The sequence below is a fragment of the Elephas maximus genome, chromosome 1 (assembly GCF_024166365.1).
Source record: "Elephas maximus indicus isolate mEleMax1 chromosome 1, mEleMax1 primary haplotype, whole genome shotgun sequence".
Classification (NCBI taxonomy): Eukaryota; Metazoa; Chordata; class Mammalia; order Proboscidea; family Elephantidae; genus Elephas; species Elephas maximus.
In genome coordinates, this window is record NC_064819.1 from 222,477,597 (window position 1) to 222,500,670 (window position 23,074).

A 23,074-nucleotide genomic window follows, 5' to 3' on the forward strand; every position below is an offset into this window, starting at 1 on the left:
AACAGGTACCTGTTTCCAACAACTAGAGTGGAGACCCTCATAATTCACTGGTTAGAAGACTAAGAAGAGTCTTGCTTCAGTAACGGGAAAAATTAACCTTAGACCAAACGTAACCCTGTCTTACCCCACAAAGCTTAAAAGCAAAACCCCGAAAGATCCAATTGTTTTCAAGTAAGTAACCCATGTCCCAGAACAAAGTATAAAAGTAATTATACAAAAATATCCAGCATGCAGTAAGATAAAATGTCCAAAATCCAGCCAAAAATTACCAGGCATGCAAAGAAGTAGGAAAATTTAACATAACGAGAAAAATCAAATATAACCCACAAAATAATAATAATCCCACCCCAACTCCCCCTCAAAATATCTCCAGACTGAAAGACAGATTTCAGAATTGAAAAAAGGATTACAGACAAGATGGATTTATAGACTCACACCAATGCACTTCATCATAAAATAAAAAAGAACACTAAGGACAAGGAGCAATACTAAAAATGTTATAAGAAAATAAAATGTTGCCGTACAAATGATCAAGAACCAGAATGGCATCAAGCTTCTCAATAGCAAAAGCGGAGCCTAGATTACATTGGCGCAATGTCTTCAAAATTCAGATGAAAACGATTTAGAATTCTATACCCAGCCAAACCATCAATCAGGTAGATGAGAAGAATAAAGACAAGGCCAGACATTTTATGAGAATTTACCTCCTGTGCCCTTTTTCTCAGGAAGCTCCTAGAGGAGGTAATTTCACCCAAATAAGTAAATCATGCAGGAAGATGTCTGTATTAATTTTCTATGTTGCTTAGCAACTTACCATAAATATTAACAACTGAGAACAACACACACTTAATTATCCTACAATTTCAGTGAGGAGTCCTGGTAGTGCAGTGGTTAAGTGCTCAGCCAGCAACCAAAAGGTCCGCGGTTTGAACCCACCAGCTGCTCTGTGGGAGAAAGATATGGTAGTCTGTTTCTATAAAGAATCACAGCCTTAGAAACCCTATGGGGAAGTTCTTCTATGTCCTATAGGTCTCTGTGACTCGAAGGCAGTGGGTTTGGTTTTTATTTTTTCCCGTGAGTCAAGAGTCCAGGCGCAGTTAGATGGGTTCTCTGCTTCAGGCTGCAGTAAAGGTGTCAGCAGATGCTACATTTCCATCTGAAGCTCAGGGTCATTTTCCAGGCTCACATGGTCATTGACAGAATTCAGTTCTTTGTGGTTATAGGACTGACACCCGGCTTTTTGGAGGCTACACTTAGGTCCATGTGGCCTTCTTCAGCTCTTTCATAACAAAGCAGTTTACTTCTTCAAGGCCAGCAAAGGGGAAACTTTCTCTCTTGACTCTGCCAAGACAGAGCCTTACCTAACATGACTTAGCCACAGGCTTGGAAGCCGTATTCTGTTGGTCAGAAGCAAGCCACAGGCCCCACCTGCACTCACGGGGAGGGGATTATTAGGAGTCACCCTAGAGTCTTCCATCACAATATGGTTCCAGAAAATGGAAACTAAGACAATAGAAAGGTGAAGGAAATCCCCAGTAGTATAGCAAAGAGAGGTCCTATGAAACTGTTGTTGTTTAGAAGGCCTACAGGGCGATGGGCTCCAGGAGGGTGATGGGCTCCAGGAGGGTGATGGGCTCTCAGAAGACTCATCTAATGCTTGAAGACAAGGATGATTTACAGCTCTGTGAGAGGACTTGGTGATGGATTAATGATAAAACCAGGTGCTATCACTTCAGCCTCAACTCGTGGCTACACCATGTGTGTCAGAGTAGAATGTGCCCCGTAGAGTTTTTGATGGCTGATTTTTAGAAATTAGATTGCCAGGCCTTTCTTTTGAGGCACCTCTAGATGTATTTAAACCTCCAACCTTCCTGTTAGCAGCCAAGAGTGTTAACTATTTGTACCACCCAGGGACTCCAAATTAATAATAACAAATTATGGATAACATTGTGAAGAGTGGGAATTCCAGAACACTTAATTGCACTCATGAAGAACATGTGAATAGATCTAGAGGCGCGGGTTCAAACAGAACAAGGGGATACTGCGTGGTTTAAAATCAGGAAAGGTGTGTGTCAGGGTTGTGTCTTTTCACCATACTTATTCAATCTGTATGCTGAGCAAATAATCTGAGAAGCTGGGTTATGTGAAGAAGAATGTGGCATAAGGATTGGAGGAAGACTCGTTGACAACCTTCAATATGCAGATCACACAACCTTGCTAGCTGAAAGCAAAGAGGACTTGAAGCACTTACTGATGAAGATCAAAGACTACAGCCTTCAGTATGGATTACACCTCAACGTGAAGAAAAAAAAATCCTCACAACTGGACCAATAAGCAAATTGTGATAAACAGAGAAAACATTGAAGTTGTCAAGGATTTCATTTTACTTGGATCCACAATCAATGCCCACAGAAACAGCAGTCAAGAAATCAGACGACATATTACATTGGGCAAACCTGCTGCAAAAGACCCCCTTAAAAGTGCTGAAAAGCAAAGATGTCACTTTGAAGACTAAGGTGCACCTGACCCAAGCCGTGGTATTTTCAGTTGCCTCGCATGCATGTGAAAGCTGGACAATGCATAAGGAAGACCGAAGAAGAACTGATGCCTTTGAATTGTGATGTTGGTGAAGAATTTTGAATATGCCATGGACTGCCAGAAGAAGGAACACATCTGTCTTGGAAGAAGCACAACCAGAATGCTCCTTAGAAGCAAGGAGGCGAGACTACGTCTCACATGCTTTGGACATATTATCAGGAGGGATCAGTCCCTGGAGAAAGACATCATGCTTGGGGAAGTAGAGGGTCAGTGAAAAAGAGAAAGATCCTCAATGAAATGGATTGACACAGTGGCTGCCACAATGGGCTCGAGCAGAGCAACGATTGTGAAGATGGCGCAGGACCGGGCAGTGTTTCGTTCTGTTGTACATGGGGTCACTATAAGTTGGAACCAATTCGATGGCACCTAACAGCAACAACATTCTTAAGCTGTCTAGAGCAGAGTTCGCAATGGCAGCACCGCTGACACCAAAGCAAATAATTCTTGGCGGAGGAACCTGGGTGGTAGGATGTAAAAGAGCTAAATCCTCCTCTTCTACACTAGAAAGCCAATAGGTAGTACCTGAAACTGCAAAACCAGGAAAGAGCAGTGCAAGGTAAAAAAGCAGCAGCAGCTAAGAGTGATAGTGGTTGCCTCTGAGGAGTAGGATGCTGTGGGGGTAGGGTAGTAACAAACAGGGGACTCTGATTTTTTTATAGTAAGCCTTGAAGAAGGATAAGACCTTTAAGAAAATTAAATTAAAAAAAAAAATTGTCACCTTGCTCTATTATTTCTCCTTATTTTTAACATATTTTATATGTGTTTGTGAGAAGCAGAAAGAGGAAGGAGTAAATGATTTGTGAGTGATTTGAAGATGTTTGGTTCATGGTTTGGTTTTTCCTCCACCTCTGGTGTGAATCCAGAGGAAGGGAGTCTGGGTGGCCACTGTGTCCCAGCAGCACTGGAGAAATGGAGAAGGCATTGTTGAAAGCCAGGAGACACCCAGGAGAGAGTGAGGAAGGGGAGCAGCTGGGAGGGCACTTCCAGGTGGTAGCTGCACCCACCTCATCCTTTACCTATTGTCTGCTCTTTAATGAGAAAGATTGTTCCACATATAGAAGCCTTTGCATAGTTAGGACTCGTTCAGTCCAGGGATTGGGGGAAATTAGGGGAAACATTTTTTCTTGGTATTCTCAGAAGCATGTAGAAGGCAGGAAGGACCCACCTAAGAACAGTCGTACCTCGGCGATGTTGCGGGTTCAGTTCCACACCACCGCAATAAAGTGAATTTCGCAATAAAGGGAGTCATAGGACTTTTTTGGTTTCCCAGTGCATATAGGGTCGCTATGAGTCAGAATTGACTCGACGGCACTGGGTTTTTTGGCAGTGCATATAGAAGTTATGTTTACACTATACTATACTCTGTTAAGTGTTCAATACCATTATGTCTAAAAAAACAGTGTGCGTACCTTAATTAAAAAATAATTTATTGCTAAAAAATGCTAACCATCATCTGAGCTGTCAGCGAGCCGTGATCTGTTTGCTGGTGAAGAGCCTTGCCTCGATGTTGATGGCTGCTGACTGATCAGGGTGGTGGCTGCTGAAGGTTGGGGTAGCTGTGGCAATTTCTTAAAATAAGACAGCAATGAAGTTTGCCAGATTAATTGACTCTTCCTTTCACAAAAGATTTCTCTGTAGGATGTGATGCTGTTTGATAACATTTTACCCACAGTAAAATTTCTTTCAAAATTGGAGTCAACCCTTTCAAACCCTGCTGCTGCTTTATCAATTAAGTTTATGTCATATTCTAAATCCTTTGTTGTCATCTCAGCAATGCTCACAGCATCTTCACCAGGAGTAGATTGCATTTTCAAAAAACCATGCTCTTTGCTCGTCCATGAGAGGCAACTGCTCATCCATTAAAGTTTCATCATGAGATTGCAGCAATTCAGTCACATCTTCAGGTTCCACTTCTAATTCTAGTTCTCTTGCTATTTCCACCACATCTGCAGTTACTTCCTCCACTGAAGTTTTGAACCACTCAAAATAGTCCATGAGGGTTGGAATCAACTTCTTCCAAACTCTTGTTAACGTTGCTATTTCGACCTCCTCCCATGAATCACAAACGTTCTTAATGGCATCTAGAGCGGTGAATCCTTTCCAGGAGGTTTTCAGTTTACTTCGTCCAGATCCATCAGAGGAATGACTGTCTATGGCAGCTGTAGCCTTACACAGTGTATTTCTTAAATAGTAATAAGACTTGAAAGTCTAATTTACTCCTTGATCCATGGTCTGCAGAATGGATGTTGTGTTAGCAGGCATGAAAACATTAATCTCCCTGTACATCTCCATCGGAGCGCTTGGATAACTTGGTGTATTACCAACGAACAGTAATATTTTAAAAGGAATCTCTTTTTCTGAGTAGTAGGTCTCAACAGTGGGCTTGAAATATTCAGGAAACCATGTTGTAAACAGATGCACTGTCATCCAGGCTTTGTTGTTCCATTTACAGAGCACAGGCAGAGTGGACTTAGCATAATTCTTCAGGGCCCCAGGATTTTCAGAATGCTAAATGAGCTTTGTCTTCTCCTTAAAGTCACCAGCTGCATTAGCCCCTAACAAGAGTCAGTGTGTGCTTTGAAGCTTCGAATCCAGGCACTGACTTCTCCTCTTTAGCTGTGAACATCCTAGACGGCACCTTCTTCCAATGTAAGGCCGTTTGTCTGCAGTAAACATCCGTGGCTTCGTGCAGCCACCTCCGTCAGCTGTCTCAGCCGATCTTCCGGACGACTGGCTGCAGCGTCTCCATCGGCGGTTGCTGCTTCACCTGGCACGTTTATGTCAGAGACGGCTTCTTTCCTTAAACCTCGTGAACCGACCTCTGCTAGCTGTAAACTTCTCTCCTGCAGCCTCGTCACCTCCCTCAGCCTTCATAGAGTTGAAGAGAGTTAGGGCCTTGCTCTGGATGAGACTTGGGTAAAAGGGAGTGTTGTGGCTGCTTTGATCTCTCCAGACCACTAAAACTTTCTCCATATCAGCAATAAGGCAGTCTCACTGTCTTATTATTCACCTGTTCGCTGTAGTAGCACTTTTAATTTCCTTCAAGAACTTCTCCTTTGCATTCACTACTTGGCTGTTTGGTGCAAGAGGTCTAGCTTTCAGTCTGTCTCTGCTTTCAACGTGCATTCCTCACTACACTTAATCATTTCTAGCTTTTCAGTTAAAGTGAGAGACGTGTGACTCTTCCTATCAGTTGAACACTTAGAGGCCATTGCAGGGTTATTAATTGGCCTAATTTCAGTATTGTTCTGTCTCAGGGAATAGGGAAGCCTGAGGAAAGGGAGAGAGATGGGGAAACAGCCGGTCGGTGGAGCAGTCAGAACACACACAACGTTAAGTTCACCGTCTTATCTGGGCACAGTTCGTGGCACCCCAAAACAATTACAGTAGTAACATCAGAGATCACTGATCACAGATCACCATAACAGATATAATAATAATGAAAAGGTTGGAAATATTGCAAGAATTACCAAAATGTGACACATAAAAAGTGAGCACATGCTGTTGGAAAAATGGCACCGATAGCCTTGCTGGATGCAGAGTTGCCACAAACCTTCAGTTTGTAAAAAACACAGTATCTGCAAAGTGCAGCAAAGCAAGGTGCAATCAAAAGAAGTATACTTGTACAGTACATCACTTTTAGACCCAATCTGAGGTCCTGTACATTCTCCTGGGGTCTGGTCTGGATCACCTAAAAAAAGGTAGCAGGAAAATCTAGGCCTCTAGTATGGAACCAGTAACGCGTTCCCATCAAGTCAACCCCAGCTCATGGTGAGCCCACATGTGTCAGAATAGAACTGTGCTCCATAGCATTTTCAATGCCTGATTTTTTGGAAGTAGATTGCCAGGCCATTCCTCTCAGGGGCCTGTGAGTGGACCTAAACCTCCAGCCTTTCAGTTAGCAGCCTAGTGCCTTAACTGCTTGCACTACTCAGGGACCCTCTAGTACTTAAAACCGTTAAACTAGGTCTCAGGTCATCGTGAATTCTCTCCTAACTCAGTTTTCCTCATCAAGTCAGCCAGACAAGCACTGGGTTTATGAACATTAGATAAGGCTACTCCCACCCCTTCTCCTCCTCCCCTCGGGCCCTCCTAGACCCGTCCTTGCCACTGTCCCTAGAGAAGCATAAAGGGGAAGTCTAAATAATGGATATAATTTCCCTCTGTTTTGTTTTGTGTTCCTGCTGCAGCAGCTTATTATCTCTGCAGAGGAGCTCTGGGGTGGGGGATGAAAACAAAAGGGAAATGCGAAATTACATAGCACACAGAGGTTTGGGCAGCTGTGCTTTGATACTGACTACTGGAAGGGAGAGATCAGATCCTCTAAGTGACTGCAGGTTTAGTCATTCCGCATCCCTCCTTCCTCCTTCTTTCCCTTCTCATCCTCTCCATGTTCTCCCTGCTTGAAGCGGTTCCAGAATAATGGGCCAGTTCCCAGTAGGGCCTTGGAATGGAACCCATGCCAGAAAGAACATCACGGTTAATTTATAGACAATCTAGCTTCTCAGAAACCAGAATTTAGTTACTTAAAATTGCATTTCCAGACAACGAAACCTGGCAGTGTATGGGTTTATTGTGCCAAATCTAGTGGAGACTCTCCTAGCGTGCCCCTTGTCTGTCAAGTGGCTGAAAGCTGACTGCACTGCAAAAATTCCAGGAGAGAGGAGCAGCTGGTGAAGAATCCAACCCGTGCTTCTGCTCACCACAGCATCCCCCCTGTCCTGCCTAATAGAATGTTCTGCTTTTCAGTTCTGAACCATTGAAGCTCTGGTTAGAGTCAAATATGTTTCTGGTTTATCGGCACACTCCTGAAGGTTTCTCTCTTAAATAATGCTTGAGCTACTACCCCGTTAACTTCAGTACTTTAGGTCTGGGCTCTTGGGTTTGGCTTCAGATTTGATTGCCATAGTAGGAATTACGGAAAGTCTGGCTTTAAAACTCTTCGTAAAGCCAGAAAACATAAAAAAAAAAAAAAAAAAAGAAACAACCTCAGAAAAACCAATGAACCTTTTTTTCCCCCAATAAAAGAAACACGCGGTCCCAGACCAGATTAGGTTTTGAGTTTCCCTTTTTCATTTCTATCATAAATAACTTACAACACACTCAGTTCACATAGACAATTACAGTTACACATTCTGTAATGAAGTAACAATAGTATCTATTGTGTAGTAAGCACTAAATTAGGGTCCTTCATTACACTATCTTACTTTAATTTGCAAATAGACCCTATCATGTAGTTATATTTATGCTCATACTGTGTTTACAGGTAAAGAAATCAAGCTCAGTGAAGTAACTGACCCAGGTAATAGGGAAATAGTGAAAGAGTGGGGTCCCCACCTTCCTCAGTGAAGCTGGAACCCTTCCCACCACACCTCAAAATCTTGGTCTGTTTACCGCTAAACCTCAGATGTTTCCCACCCAAGGCCTTTACACTTGGCCCTGGAAAGCAGGGCTTTGAACTAGTTCATTCCCATTGGACCCGTGCTGAGAATTTTCCTTTTCACCCCAGATTTACTGAATCAGAATCTACATTTTAATAAGATCCCCAGGCGATTCTTACGCATGCATATGAGTCACCTGGGGATCTTGTTAAAATGTAGATTCTGATTCAGTATATCTGGGATAAAAATGCAAATTTCCAGCAGGGGGTCCAACCGGAAAGAACCAATACCAAGCCCTGATTTCTGTGAGCCTCTGGTCATGACATTTTCATTACCTGATCATTACATAACCTTATTTTATGTGTTTCTGTTTAAAGACTCCTTATTTAATATATATTGTTGATTCAGTAACGTTGACCCCACGGCCAACACACTGTAGTCATGCCTGAATGAAGCTCATCTAACACGTATTTTCTCCATAAGGCACATCACAGCCTGGTTGCACTTAGAATGCTGGACAGCACTTGAGCACTACGCTTGTGGTCATCTTTATAGTAGATGAACATGATTTCCACCTTAGAAAGCCATAAGTTAAGAATGTATTATATTTGTTCTTTTGATATACACTTGGGGTCCATTTTAAACAGCAAAATCACCAATAAAAAGCACAAAAATGCAAAAAGCACAGCACTAAGTAGACTGTGGAGAGGACAGTTGTTTACAGTATGAGTGACATGAAACAGGAAGGCAGAGCACAGCCTTGTTCAACCACCTGGGGACATGCATGTTGAGTGACTGAAATTTTTAGACACTCTGTGCATGTCCACAAATGACCATGAAAACACTGCAAGCATTGGTTTTGGGGTTGCAAATAAATTATAGCGAGTAGACGAATTCAGAAACACAGAATCCATGAATAATGAGAATCAAGTGTATATATGTTATGGATTGAATCGTAGCCCCCAAAACTATGTGTTGTAAATCCTAACCCCTAGACCTGTGGTTATAATCCCAATTGTGAATGGGTTTTCTTTGTTATATTAATGAGACGGTATTAGTGTAGGGTGTATCTTACATCAGTCTCTTTTGAGATATAAAAGAGATTCAACAAGCAGGCAAGCACAGATGAGGAACAATGGATGCCACACCAGACAAAGATCACCAAGGAACCAAGGAACAAGGACTTTCCCCCAGAGCTGACAGAAAGAAAGCCTTCCCCTAGAGCTGGCACCCTGAATTTGAAATTCTAGCTTCCTAAACTATGAGAAAATAAATTCCTGTTTGTTACATCAGCACTCGATAACTAATATAATACATTTTTTAAAAATTTAAAAACAAACCCATTGACATCAAGTCAATTCTGACTCAGCAACCATATAGGACAGAGTAGAACTGCCCCATAGGATTTCTAAGGAGTGGCTGGTGGATTCAAACTGCTGACTTTTTAGTTAGCAGCTGAGCTCTTCACCACTGCGCCATCAGGGCTCCTCCCTGAAATACAAGAAATGAGCTTCCTCCGATATATAAGAAAGTAGTTCCTTCTTTGAGCCTGGCCCAAAAGGAGAGAAAATTCACTGTACTTATTCAGTCTTTCATTCCAAGCCGTTGAAATAATAATAAACACGACTTCTGTCTTAGAAAGTCATAAGTTAAGAATGTTATTATATTCCTTCTTTTGATAGAAAAAGTAAGGAATGAAAAAAAATTTTTTTAATTAAAATGCAAAAATGGCTTGACCCAACTGTTCAGTGGTCTCCTTTCTGTGATCTGTCCCACCAGAAGCAGGAACCAGGTGCTGGTCACCTTGGTAGCCCCAGAGTAAGCTCTCAGCAAAGGCTGCTGAGTCGAATGAAGCATCACTGTGTCTTTTCAAACAAGTAACAGGCCCTCAAGAGAGTCCACGTGTAGAGTTCATCAGCCACCAGAAAAAAATTAGTGTCCTCTGACAAGAATATTTCTGACTCCTAAACCTAGAGTTCCTCAGTGGTACAAACAGCTACAGACTCGACTGCTAACCAAAACGTTGGAGGTTCAGGTTCACCCAGAGATACCTCAAATGAAAGGCCTGATGACCTACTTCTGAAAAATCGGCCAATGAAAACCCAGGGGAGCGCAGTTCTGCTGACTTCCCTGGGTCGCCATGAGTCAGCGTTGACTCAGCAGCAGCTGGTAAACATCGATAACCTTCTGGATGGAGTCAGATAGAACCTGCCTGGAAAAAAACCCCGAACATTCCATCTCCACTAACTCAAGCAAATGGGAATTCAATTGTAACAGCACCATTTATTTTCATTATAGGGGTTTTTCATACCTCTCTCTCCTCTCCCTCAGTCACTTGGCTTTAACACTGGGCTCCTGTCCCTTATGTACCATCTTAGAGTAGCTTGTCGGATTGTCTGAATGACCATTTGATATCAGGTCTTCTGACCCTCATATCCAAAGGAGGATGAGAAAGGTAGAAGCAGAAAGAAAAAGCCTAACCCTGAGAAGTTTTTGTTGTTGATGTTTATTTGCTTCCTATTCTCTAATTATTCTCCAGTTTTATTATAAAATTATATTTATTGAGGGCCTAATATTGCCAGACATTGTATTTACAGTTAAGAAAATACTTTTGCTTAATACAGACTAAGTTTTCAGGTGGTGATTTCATGAAAAAGGGAATCTGCTTATTTCAGTTATATCATAATGTAGTTAAACATTATAGTCCTTTTGGTTGTATTTAAATTTTTGAAACATGATACTTATCCCTCACTTGTCTATTAAAGGAGAAAAGAAATGTGTAAAAGGGCTTTAGCTTCAGATCCTGAACTAAAAGAATAAAATAGGTGTGAGCAAAAATGCCACTTCTTTTCTAAACCAAAATAAAACGATGATTTATTCAGTAGGAAATAGTAGATTTAAGGGGAAATCAGGAAAAGAAGTTATTTTACAACCAACAAAACTGATTACAATGGTATTTCCGTTAAGCAGAAATTGTGATTCTATCACTTTATGAAACAGTTTTTAATAATTTTTCTACTCATGCCAAGAATATTCTGTCTCGCGATTCTTAATAACTAGTTCTAGCTACATGCATATTTTGTCTTTATGGGCTTTTAATGTATGTTCCTAAAGACTATTCATCGAACTCATAGTTTTTCCAAAATAAATTTAACCTGAAATCAGTAAAGATTTAGAAGATTCATTATAGTTAAAATTAGGGTCACAAAGGGCAAAAGCCCATGCTTTTCAGCCTTTGTAACAGAAAACATTGAAGCAGTATGACAAGTACCTACAATTTAGTGGCTCCTTAAAAAAAAAAAAAAATTTTTTTTTTTTTTTAGTTATTTTAGGCAGGAGGCCTCCTTGGAGGGCACATGGCAAAGCCCGCATAGGTAGCACTGACCCCAGGCACATGGCCAGAGGTCAGATCCCAAGGGCAGTCTGAGTTCTTCTGCAATGCTGTACTGACTCTCGCCCTCCAAGGCACCTCTGGGTGGACACAACCTTTCAGGTGGCAGCAAAGGTGAGCGTTAATCGTTTGCACCACCCAGGGACTCCCATGCAGTTAACAAGACAGGAGCTGGCCACTGTATATTCATTCAGTCACGTGGAGAACACGTCTCTTGGCCTGCAGGTGGACACATTTCCTCCCCACCTGCTGCTCAGCAGCCGCAGAGTCCAACAGGCTTTCCCTCTCATCCCCCTCAGAGGCGAGGCGGAGCAGGGGCGTTTTCTAGGCGGCTGTGTCTAAGCCAGCGCTTCTCCACCTGTAACGTGCTTACAAATCGCCTGGGGGTTTACTAAAATTGCTGACTGTGATTGGCAGGTCTGGGGTGGCATCTGAGATTCTGAAGCTCTAGCAGGCTCCCAGGTGATCCAGTGCCAATACTGATGCTGCTGCCCCACAGGCCCCAGAGTTTGAGTAGCAAGAGTCTCCGGACGCCATCGGAAGAGGGGAAGGTAGCAGAGGGTGGAAGAGCAGAGCTCTCCAATTAGGCCTTACCTAGGTTACTCTTGCTGAGAACATTTGCCAGGTGGGAAGAAGCTGGCAAACCCTGGATGCCCTTAAGTGCACGTTGTGTCACACAGTCCCATCACATTAACAGTAAGAATGTTCTCTGGCCAGTTGTTTCGGACAGGTGGGACTGGTGCCTGACACCACACCTAGCCCTTGGAGAACCAGGGTGAGCAGAATTCTGTTATCTTTCCTCCAAAACGTTGGATGCCACGTTGCAAGCATTGTTTGTAGGGAAAGGGCAGGGTGAAGGCAGAGTAGGGAAATGCTGAGATGCCTAAGGAATGGGGCCTCTGGGAGCCTCATGCTCTAGATCCTAGATCAGTGGTTCTAATCTTTGCGAGCTACCAGGGAACTTACAAAAATGCACTTACTGTGCCCACGCCTTGGGTCTGGGATGGGGGCCAGGAATCGACTATTTGCAAGCACACAGGGCTTTCTGATGCCAATGGATACAGACCACACTTTGAAGACGGATCTAGACACAGCACAGCAGAGCCGTGCAGAACGTGGGCTCTGGGGGCTGGCTGCTGGCTTTAATCCCATCTCCACCACTGACCCACTGTGTGTCCTTGAGCACAGGCCTTGACCTATCTGTGCCCAAATGTCCTCATCTGTAAAATGAGGCTGGAAATCATTCCTACCACACAGGGTGCTAGGGGACTTCACTAGGATATCCATGCAAAGCCCATCGGCCGCCCACCAAGTGCCACAAAGGTGGTGTTGTGGTTGTTAAATGAGTGATTTAGAATTTTACAGGCATAGATACCCTGTTTTGCCATGTATTACCTGGGCAACATGGGTAAGTTACTAAACTTCTCTAAACCTCACATCCCTTACTTGTGCTCTCCCACCCTCTGCTACCTTCCCCTCTTCCGACGGCATCAGGAGACTCTTGCTACTCAGACTCTGGGGCCTGTGGGGCAGCAGCATCAGTATTGACATTGGATCACCTGGGAGCCTGCTAGAGCTTCAGAATCTCAGGTGCCACCCCAGCCCTACCTCAGGGCTGTGGCAAGGAGAAAATCAGTGAGGCACGTAGTGCAGTGCCCAGCACATGGTCAGTGTTCAAGGAACAGTAGTAATTGTTGGCAAGGTGTCATTGGGTGCCGTCGAGTCAATTCCAACACATAGCGATCACATGTGGCAGAGTAGGCCAGCCCCATAGGGTTTTCTAGGCTGCAATCTTGACAGAAGCAGATCACCAGATCTTTCTCCCTTGAAGCTGCTGGGGTGGGTTTATGCTACCAACCTTTCAGTTAGCAGCCAAGGCTTAACTGTATGCCACCAGGTCTCCTTATTATTAAGGTCAAAAAAACCCATTGCCTTCAAGTCCAACTCATAGCGAACCTATAGGACAGAGTAGAACTGCCCATAGGGTTTCCAAGGAATAGCTGGTGGATTCGAACTGTGGACCTTTTGTTTAGCAGCCAAGCTCTTAACCACCAGGGCTCCATTATTAAGGCAGGTCAGGGTAATTGAGAACAGGAGTTTTCCAACTGCCCCAGGAGTGGCAGGTTTCCCAAACACGTGCCTGGAGGCTGTGATTGGGGTTGAGGGGCCACCATTCATTCCACCTACACCCACTGCCCCCTTCAACCAGACGGGCTCCTCTTTGTCGGGGTTCAGCATCAAGTTTTGATTTAGAGAAGATGTTTGAAAGTCACAGTTTAGGACCTACAGTGTGCTATGGGGCCATGGAGGGAGGAAAATTTTCAGGAAGTTTACATTTGCCTTTTCTATTTCATTTCCTAAAACAGAAACTGCAACAGCAGGTGGGAATTTAAAGAGATGCATGTATATACCACCTAAAGTTATATGACTGTATTGGGTTATATGGGCAATTTGTGTCATCAGATGCACAGTGCTTGCTGTGACCACGTGGTCCCGTTTGCTAATATAGAGCACTTTATTTTCTCCTCAGATGAGCACCATGCCAGGGCTGCCCACGCGGCCCTGCTTTTATGACATCGATCTCGACACAGAGACAGAACAAGTTCAAGGCTTGTTCTAAATGATCAAAATCTCAGAGGACCCGATACAGGTAGGCTGCTGCCTTTTTCCCCTTTTTTTTTTAGTTCAAATCCTGGTGTTTTTTTTTTTTTCTGATATTTATTGCAATACAAAAAGTGACCTGATAAATCTAACAACATCCCCTGCCTTGAATCCACTCCTGGGTGTGGGCATACAGTAGGTGGTCAGTACAGAAGCCCAGAGTGGACCGTGGACTTGAGTCCCAGGAATGTTGGGCCATGTGATCCTTGAATCTAGATTTTGTAGCTTGTAAGCTCATCATTCCAGAATTTTCCAGAATTAAAACCAATTTATGCTATTGTATTAAAAGCTGCTTTCCCGCCACCTGTCTCTTGGTGCCATTAGAATCACGTGATAGAGGACTCTCAACTATGCACAGCAGGTGTGTTACGTTCTCAGGTGGGAGAGGTCATCTAACTGGGTAGGGTGGGGGATGCTGTGAGGCCCGGGGAAGGCAGGGCCCTGGAGGCCTCATGGTTCTCACAGCTCACAAGGGTGGGCTTGGCCTGGAGTGGCCTCAGGAGCCCTCAGCTGGGTACCCTTGGCCCAGTTCCTGCCCCCCCATCCAATTACTGCAGCCACACCTGCTGCTTCTGCCCTAACTTCCCACACTGAAGAAACATGACCCTCCCACCCCCCTCCCAGAAAATGCTCCATCTAAAGTCGTAAAGGCTCAGAGCTGCTTTGCCTGTCCCTTGTATCACACATATCCTCACATATTCTCAAGATACATTTTCCCCCCCAGACACCCCAATTCCTTCTCCCCGATCACTCCTGTTTCTGTTTCTGAGCCCGACACCCCTCCATCTTGCCAGCACAGTCTGGGCCTTCCAGAAGAGCATGCTTGACCCAAAGGCCCTGCTTTCCAGCTGCCCCTGAGTCATGGCCCCAAGCCAGGCCAAAGGATATCCATTGTCGTTTGTTTCACTACCAGCAGTCACGTGGGGAGGTGTTTGCTTGGTCAGATTCTTAATAAAACATTAAACACCTAGGCTATGATGAGAAAGGTAAACAAAAACCTGAAAGGTAAGGAACCACATATATGCAATTACATTAATTCAAGACGTGAAATTGTTTGGTTTGTGTTTGTGTGTGCCCTGGTGTTGTTTGTATGTGCTTCTTGCTGAGGAGTGGGAGCTGTGTAACATTTTCGCCACAACCCCATCTTTCTATCTTCTTCGTCTCTCAAATAAAAAACTCTAGAAAATGAGATGACAGAGACTAACTTGCCAAAGAAGTCCATAAACTTGAGCTGCGATAATGGTGTTGCTTTGGTCTTACGACGTATGTGAATGTCTTGGGTTTCCCAGCTAGCAGAGGCCTATCTAAGGTGTGGCAGGGAGGGCGCGAGCTGAGAGAGATTAATTTAAAACTAATTGCCAGAGGCGCTATTTTCCGTAGATATGCCACTACAGCTGGGCCTTGGGAAAATAGCAACATCATTCCTCTTAAACCAGAAACAGACCCCTGCCCTAACTAACCTCCCTTTCATGTCAGGAACCCATCTTAATGCTTTTCTGCCATTTCTCATTTTCCTCCAGAACAGGTTTGTACAGTTCTCTCATCTCTCTTGAATAGTATTTTTCCAGCCTTTTGAGCAGTGTTTCTTGGCTCTCCAAGTAGTTCACATAAACCCAATTACACCTTAATTACTGTAGCTAAGACTCAGATAATGCCAAGAGATGCATCCTTATCTTTACTAATGCATATTATTAAATCCTATGTTACTTAAGATGGTCTTGTTTCCTAAAAAGTATTTCTAAGGGTTTTTTTTAAAGATGTGAGCGGAGGGCCAGGGATTAGGACATGGACATGGCTTGGGTAGCTCCACTGCACCACATGTAGTGCTGAGCCAGTAGGGTGGCCCGGCCTAGAGGGTAGGTGTTGGTCCCATAAGGCCATGAAAATGTCAACAGGTTAGGTCCTTAAAAAATGTTGAATTGGTGTTTACTCTGCTGTATAGATTTTCAACAACAACAAAAATAATTAAAAAAAAAAAAAAAAAAAGGTTAGGTCCCCTGTGGCCCCATGGTGTGTAGCTGAGGGGCGGCCCAGAGCCGCAGGCCTGCAGAGCTTCCTTCCGCTGCTCCCACCACCTCTCTTTCCATAGAATTCCCTAAGGTGGGAATTCTTTTTACTCCAGAGCTACAAAAACTCTGTCTCAGAGGGGCCAACAGCTTGCTCATGTTGCATAGCTAGTAAGTACAAAAGCCAGGACTCAACCCAGACTGTCTTTCTCTCAATCTCATCACATCTTTTATGGCCCAAACCAAAGAGATGCCCTCTTAATAACAGTCACAGGAGTAACTGAACTATGACGCATTCCGAAAACTGATACCAGCTACTTAATTGGACTGATATTTGGGGTTAATGGGGTGGATTTTTTTTTTTTTTTTTTTTTAATAAGAAAGGATAATTATTTGAGTCTTAAAAGCTATGACTTGGTCAAAGTTTCTTTTCAGTCACAGTATAATAGGGCTATCACTTAACTCTAATTGAATGGCATTTTCCTCACTCATTTATCCAAGACTTCTTTCCTCTTTGTGAGCTGTGAAATACCCTGCTAGGCTCGGCGGGCGTGGTTCAAAACCCACGGTTTGACCCTGTTGGAACAGCAGCAGACAGATTCGGTGTGGTAAGATGAAACCACTACATGAAACAAGCATTCCCTCTTGGTGACTCCTCAATGTCATGACCCCACAAGCATTCTTTTCTGTTTCCTGTGCCCTTTGTAGCATTCAAGGGCCACTGCTAATAATAGATAGCCAAAGGTCTGTAGCTATTAAAAGTGCATAAAATAAAATGTGAAGGCTTGGACCACAGTCAGCATAGGTAAATTTGGGCACAGGAAAAGGAAGTGTCTAATTACCCCCCTAACACAGTGGTCAAACTACGGGTAACCATGTACACTCAGTTACCTAGGAGCCCGTTCATTACTCCTGGAGGAACGTGTTAGAGACGTGCGCCACATGGAAAGGAGATTCTGTTCCGCTGATGACTGTTTTCTTTCCTTCAACTTCCTTGCCCTTTCTACTTACTGTACCTTCTAGAATATTATATGAGATTTAGTATGAGTGCTTCCTAGACACAGGATGGCAAGACTTCATCTCTCATACTTTGGACATGTTATCAGGAGGCAGCAGTCCCTGGAGAAGGACATCAGGCTTGGTAAAGGAGAGGGTCAGCAAAAAAGAAAACCTTCAATCAGATGGATTGACCAGTGGCTGAAACGATGGGCTCAAGCGTGGCAACAATTGTGAGGGTGGTTTAGGACTAGGCAGTGTTTCGTTCTGTTGTGCATAGAGTCGCTGTGAGTCACAACCCACTCCATGGCACCTAACAACAATATGAACTTGAGATGCCAAGAAGTCACCAGAATTTGAGCCCTCGCCCCTGCTTTCTAAGACTTCCCCGCCTGCAGTGCTTTCACTATTGTTAAAATAAGGGCACGATTCAAGCTTTAGATGTCACTAAATAGAACTAAGCAAAATCCCTTGTTGATCCCAGAGGAGCTGCTCCTGCAGTGTTACTGGTTAATCTTTTATTTGAAGATGATTGGATTTGGGGGGTTGATTTTTTTTTCCTTCCCCTTTGAGTTTCTCATTCAAACCTTCATCATACTTCTGAGCCTTGGAGGGATTCAGATGAACACAGTTAAGCCTGGCAAATTTCCTGAGGCACTCAGACACTCCCTTACTTTGCTCTGACGTGTGAAGTTATGTTTAGTACGAAATCAAATGCACACGAGTCCTGCTGTGTTAGTTATTTATCGATTTTTTTTTTTTAATTACACACAGAGAGAAGGAGTACAATACCAGCTCATTTCTTCCCTAAACTGTCTTTAGGACAGAAATTTCCAATGATATTTAACAGTCATAAGTTAATCTTGCATAGGGTTTCTGGCTGACAGCCCTTCTGTCGACTGGGCTTATTTGCCCCCAAGTTGCCAACCACAGGGTTGTGGGGTTCCCTAAGAGAGCACCTGTGCTCTGTGAATTTGGCTTGAAACTGTCTTTTCCCAGAGTAGCACAGAAACTGATGATCGCCACTGTGCCTCAAAGGACGCCAGGTGGCGCAGTGATTAAGCGCTCAGCTGCTAACTGAAAGGTCAGCAGTTCGAACTCACCTGTCACTCCACAGGAGAAAGATGTGGCAGTCAGCTTCCGTAAAGATGACAACCTTGGAAACCTTATGGGGCAGTTCTGCTCTGTCCCACGCTGTCACTATGAGTTGCAGTTGACTAAGCAGCAACAAGTTTGGTTCGGTTCTTACCGTGCTTCAAGAACAAGGCCATCAGCTCGTTACTGTAAGCCCTTCTTGGAGTGAGTGTGCCCTCTAAGTCCCATTTCCAGGCAGGGGCCAAAACAAGATGGAAGTCCAAGTTCCTTAAATACTCCTCATTTAAATCTCCCCTTCTCACTAAAAAAGTATTTTGAAGCTTAGGTAATGCTTGTGAAATAGTCTTCATTCCCTTTAAAGGAAGCTTTTTTCATGAGCATTCTTTGTAATTTCTTATCATTCCCATACAAAGATTGAATGTCTCATATATTCTTTCCAAATATTTTTCTGCTAAATAAACTTCTGAAATTGTTTTTTTCCCCTACTGAATAAATAATAAACAGTTGAATCATTTTTACACATTTACTTTAGCTATTATATTTCTGATGTTTTTTCTACAATCAGACTTTTATTCTTTTGCCAACCCTCCAAATGGTCTTAATATGTGAGACCACAGACGCTAAGCCCCTTTAAACACAAAGTCATAGGATACAAGATAACAGGGCTGATGGGCTGACCCTCTACCGGCTGCCTTGGGAACAAGGGAGGCCTGCTCCAAACTTGCCCTCTCAGGGTCGTCTCCAGTGCTTCGAGCCCACCCTCCTCTCTCCCGTGTTCCCCGTCACTCTCCACGAGTCACTGACCCTCGAGTCCAGGGTCACTGGGGCCCCTGAAGTGACTGGAGCCACATCTGGGTGGAGGGGAGCACTCTACGCCAGGCAGACCTCCCTTCTTCACATCTAAAATGTTTTCTTTTTGTTAATGTTCATTATACTTCTAATACCTCTGTGTTCTGTTTCCTCCCCGGCCTTAGACCAGACATTAGACAAGTATTTGAAGTTCCTAGTCCCCCGTCTTTATCACTGCCTTCTGTTTGCAAGCTAATCAAGCGTCTTCTCTGGCTCCAGGCCTCCCAGGAATCTGGGGTGGGGGGGTGTCAGCTCGCTTCATTTCAGCAGAGTTTGAACTCTTGGCCCAACAGATAAATTCTTGCATGTTGCTATTCAGATTAATGGCCAAATGCTTGCCCTTCGATTTTTCCTGGTGTGGTGGATGCATTTGGCTGGGGTGTAGGTGTTCTCTTTGCTTGACTACGGTTTTTCAAATGTTGTTTCATCTCCTCTCTTTCTAGAAGATTGTAGGATTTAACCATTGCAGAGGATCTTAATATGGAGAGAAAGCAACACAACTTTAACAATACTAAGTTGTTCCAGGCCCACGCCCTTCCATAAAAAAACCCAAACCAGTTGCCTTCAAGTCAGTTCCGACTCATGTGTATCAGACGTGAACCGCGCTCCATAGAGTGTTCAATGGCAGGGATCTGTCGTAACAGACCTCCAGGTGTTTCTTCCGAGGCACCTCTGGGTAGATTTAAACTGCCAACCTTTCATTCAGTAGCCAAGCGCTTAACGCTTTGTGCCACTCAGGGACCCCATACCAAAAAAAACCAAACCTGTTGCCATCAAGTGGATTCCAACTAATAGCAACCCTATAAGACAGAGTAGAACTGCCCCCATAGAGTTTCCAAGGAGTGGCTGGTGGATTCAAACTGCAGACCTTTTGGTTAGCAGCCGTAGCACTTAATCACTATGCCACCAGGGTTTCTGAGGGACCCCATACAAGTACTGAATGCACTTTTTAGACCCTGCTTTCTGTGCCTCCTACAAAAGAAAAACTAAAATCCAAGGCGACAGGATGCCTAATCTAAAATCCTAAAGTCCACACTCGACAGCATTCTGGAGACTATCGAGCCTAACTTTGGAAGTCCTGGAATTTCTGCCACAGCCCTGTGTAAATCTTTTAGGAAGTTCAGAATGCTGCACGCAGGATCCAGGGTGACTCTTGCTACCGGGTGTGCAGAACCCGAGTCTCCACTTACCTGCTCTTGAGTTTTCTTTGGGGCTCAAGCTTTAGAGCCAAAATATATTAACAGCTTAACACCAGAGGAGACAGCCGTTCTTAAACCACTAAAGCATTTTTTTCCTGTTTTTCAGGCTCCCAAAACCCAAACTGCTCCTTACCTTTTTGCTGCAGTTGGAGAAGAAAGTGAATTTGAGCTATGCCTGTTACGCAATGCTGGAGAAATGGTGACATAGGCCAAAGATTTCTTCCTCGTTCAAGAATGAGTTCTCTTTGTAACAGAGTATGGTATTCAGCAAAAAGACCTACACCGACTTGGAAAGAAGCTAATTTATGTTCTCATTCTGCCAAGTTTACATTATTTCCCACTGCTTACTCTTTCCAGTGTTTGTTTAATGGGGGCTAAGAGATTAAAGAGTGAGAACTAAAAGGTACCGTTTTCCACTATGGAGTTCTATATTTTGTCTTTGAACTGAAAATAAACATGTATCTAGAAAACCAACCAAGAGGTTTTTTTTTTTAATGCCAGATAAATGTCTGTCCTCCAGAGGTAACTATCCATGTGAAGAAGTTGACACCAGTTTGCTGGAAAATTGTGAATGCAACCAGAGCCTTAAAAAGGTGACGAGAGAAACACGCATAGAAATACCTGGTCAATGGTGAAGTCTTCTGACAGAGAATTCCAAGATCCCTCGGGACAAAGTGCATTTTACATCCAGAGCTATTGTTCAGTACCAGTGACATTCGGTTAGTCGCTCACCTAAAAGCGAATGGGTTTATTCTAGTTTATTCCACTGATAAATGAATCTCATTGGTCATTCTCGTCTCCGAGGCCCATAGGGCAAGGAGGAGTGGCTCTTAAAGGTCAGGTGTTTGGCAAATGTTTTTCCTTTTGTCCAACCCTTAATTCATCAGAGAGAAATGTCCTGTGGCCAATTCCCCATCCCAGGAGTTCCCGGCCCTGTTTTGCTTCCATTCTTCCCTACAATAATGTAAAATTATATAAAAGTTAAAACAAAATGGAGAATTCAGGAACAAACAAGAAGTTATTGTCCTCTAAGCAATGTAAGTAAAACAGTCACCATAAATATCTTCAGTGTCCCCAAGCGCATCCTGCAGGAGTCCTTGATCAGATCTTTCCTATGCGACCTTGTCTTCCCCTCAGGGACCCAGCTCATTAATGCTCAGCCCACAATGTATCTTTATGCACAGCTTCACTTATTCCAAAACAGTGTTTAGTAACTAAAAGCCACCCCACTCAAAGGCTGGCTGTTCCAAGTCTAATTTGGCTCAGCAGTTCTCAAGCTTCTCTCTCTGCCCCTGCCCTCCCCCTTATTTGAGAGTATACCTCTCCACATATACAGTTCACTAGTATTTTCAGTGTGCACATTTATTTGAAGATTATAAAGGTTCACAGGAAATTTGTTCTCTCTATTGTATTCGCAGAAAGTGGCCTTTCTCATTGTGAATTGATTTTTAAGCAGTTGCCTTCTGATATTCAAGTCTTGAGTATTTTCCTCTGGCATTTAAAGTTTGATTTTCTATTTTTTAAAATGTTTAGAAAAAAATATTTTAGAAACTTACATTCAAAGGGCTTTAGACTCCTTTCCTTACCTCTTTCACCAGGCAACCCACTGACTCACAAAAAAACAACAAAGACAAACACATCTGAACACAGGTCTGGGAGAGCTTTTCCACACTCACATTTGAAGGACCTACAGTCTAGGTGTTGGGAACCCCAAAATGTTCCTTCGCTGTATGGGCTCTTCTAAGTACTTTAGATGTCACATTTCATGCTCTGATAGAGGCAGACTTGGTTTTCTCAGCCCTTAACCCTACTCATGGAGTCTGTGGGTGGTGCAGATAGTTAACCACTTAGAGATTTGAGTCCACCCAGAGGTGCTTCCAAAGAAAGGCCTGGCAATCCACTTCCGAAAATCAGCCATTGAAAACCCTATGGAGCGCAGTTCTACTCTGACACACATGGGGTCACCGTGAGTCAGAGTCAACTCCATGGCAACTGGAGAAAACACCGTGGGCCCTGAGGACACAACAGGGCATGTCCCTCTGCTCATGGAGTGTCTCATGGGAGAGGACAGACAGCCTGTGAGCCGTCATTAGAAATCTGTCACGAGGAAACGTAAGAAGCTTCTTTGAGAAGCTTTAATGGCAATATATATATAACAAAAATCTCCTCTTAACCATTTTTAAGTGTAAAAATCAGTGCTATTAATTACATCACCACTGTTTAAAATGATTTTCCTCCCCGTAACAGCTCAGTACTGCTTAAACAATAACTCGCATTTCCCCCTTCCCACAGCCCCTGGTTACCACTCATCTTTGGTCTCTATGCATCTGCCTATTCTAAATATTTCATGTAAGTGGAATCACGGTATTTGTCCTTTTGTGCCTGCCTGGTTTCACTCAGCGTAACGTTTTCACTTACGTTGTGACAAGCATCAGGACTCCATTTCTCTTTATGGCCAAGTAATACTCCGTTGTACGTATAGACCGCGTTTTGCTTACCCATTCACCTGTTGACAGACAGTTGGGTGTTTCCACTTTGTGACTATTGTGAATAATGCTGCAATCAAGTATTTGGGATACAAACCTAGAAGTGGAATTGCTGAGTTGTATGGAAGCTACATGTTTCACTTTTTGAGCAGCTGCCAGACTTTTCCACAGATGCTGCACTATTTTGTATTCCCACCAGCAATGGATGAAGATTTGAATTTCTCCACATCCTCATCAAAACTTATTATTTTCCCTTTTTCTGATAATAGCCATCCTAGTCAGGGTAAAGTGGTCATTGCTTTTTAATCAAGTGCAATACTGCATTCATTTTAAATCTTAAGTTCTAAGGCTCATCTTTAGAGATATCATAGTAAAAAGTGTGTGTTGTTGTTGACGTGTTGTTAGGTGCTGT

General features: G+C 43.5%; 1 protein-coding gene across 6 annotated transcripts in view; it reads left to right on the forward strand.

The window, feature by feature from the left end:
- The window catches only part of MTHFD1L (methylenetetrahydrofolate dehydrogenase (NADP+ dependent) 1 like), a 232,870-nt gene extending 211,274 nt beyond the window's left edge, over nt 1–21,596 (forward strand). For 5 of the 6 annotated variants that reach the window (XM_049903523.1, XM_049903513.1, XM_049903483.1 and 2 more), the window contains exons 27-28: nt 13,901–14,020; nt 20,283–20,651. In XM_049903523.1, coding sequence (XP_049759480.1) covers nt 13,901–13,990 — 90 coding nt within the window. In that variant the 3' untranslated portion in view covers nt 13,991–14,020; nt 20,283–20,651. Of the gene's footprint in view, nt 1–13,900; nt 14,021–20,282; nt 20,652–20,677 lie in introns of those variants that run through there. The other variant, XR_007519593.1, reaches the window with a different exon arrangement.
- Nucleotides 21,597–23,074: the final 1,478 nt, after the last annotated feature.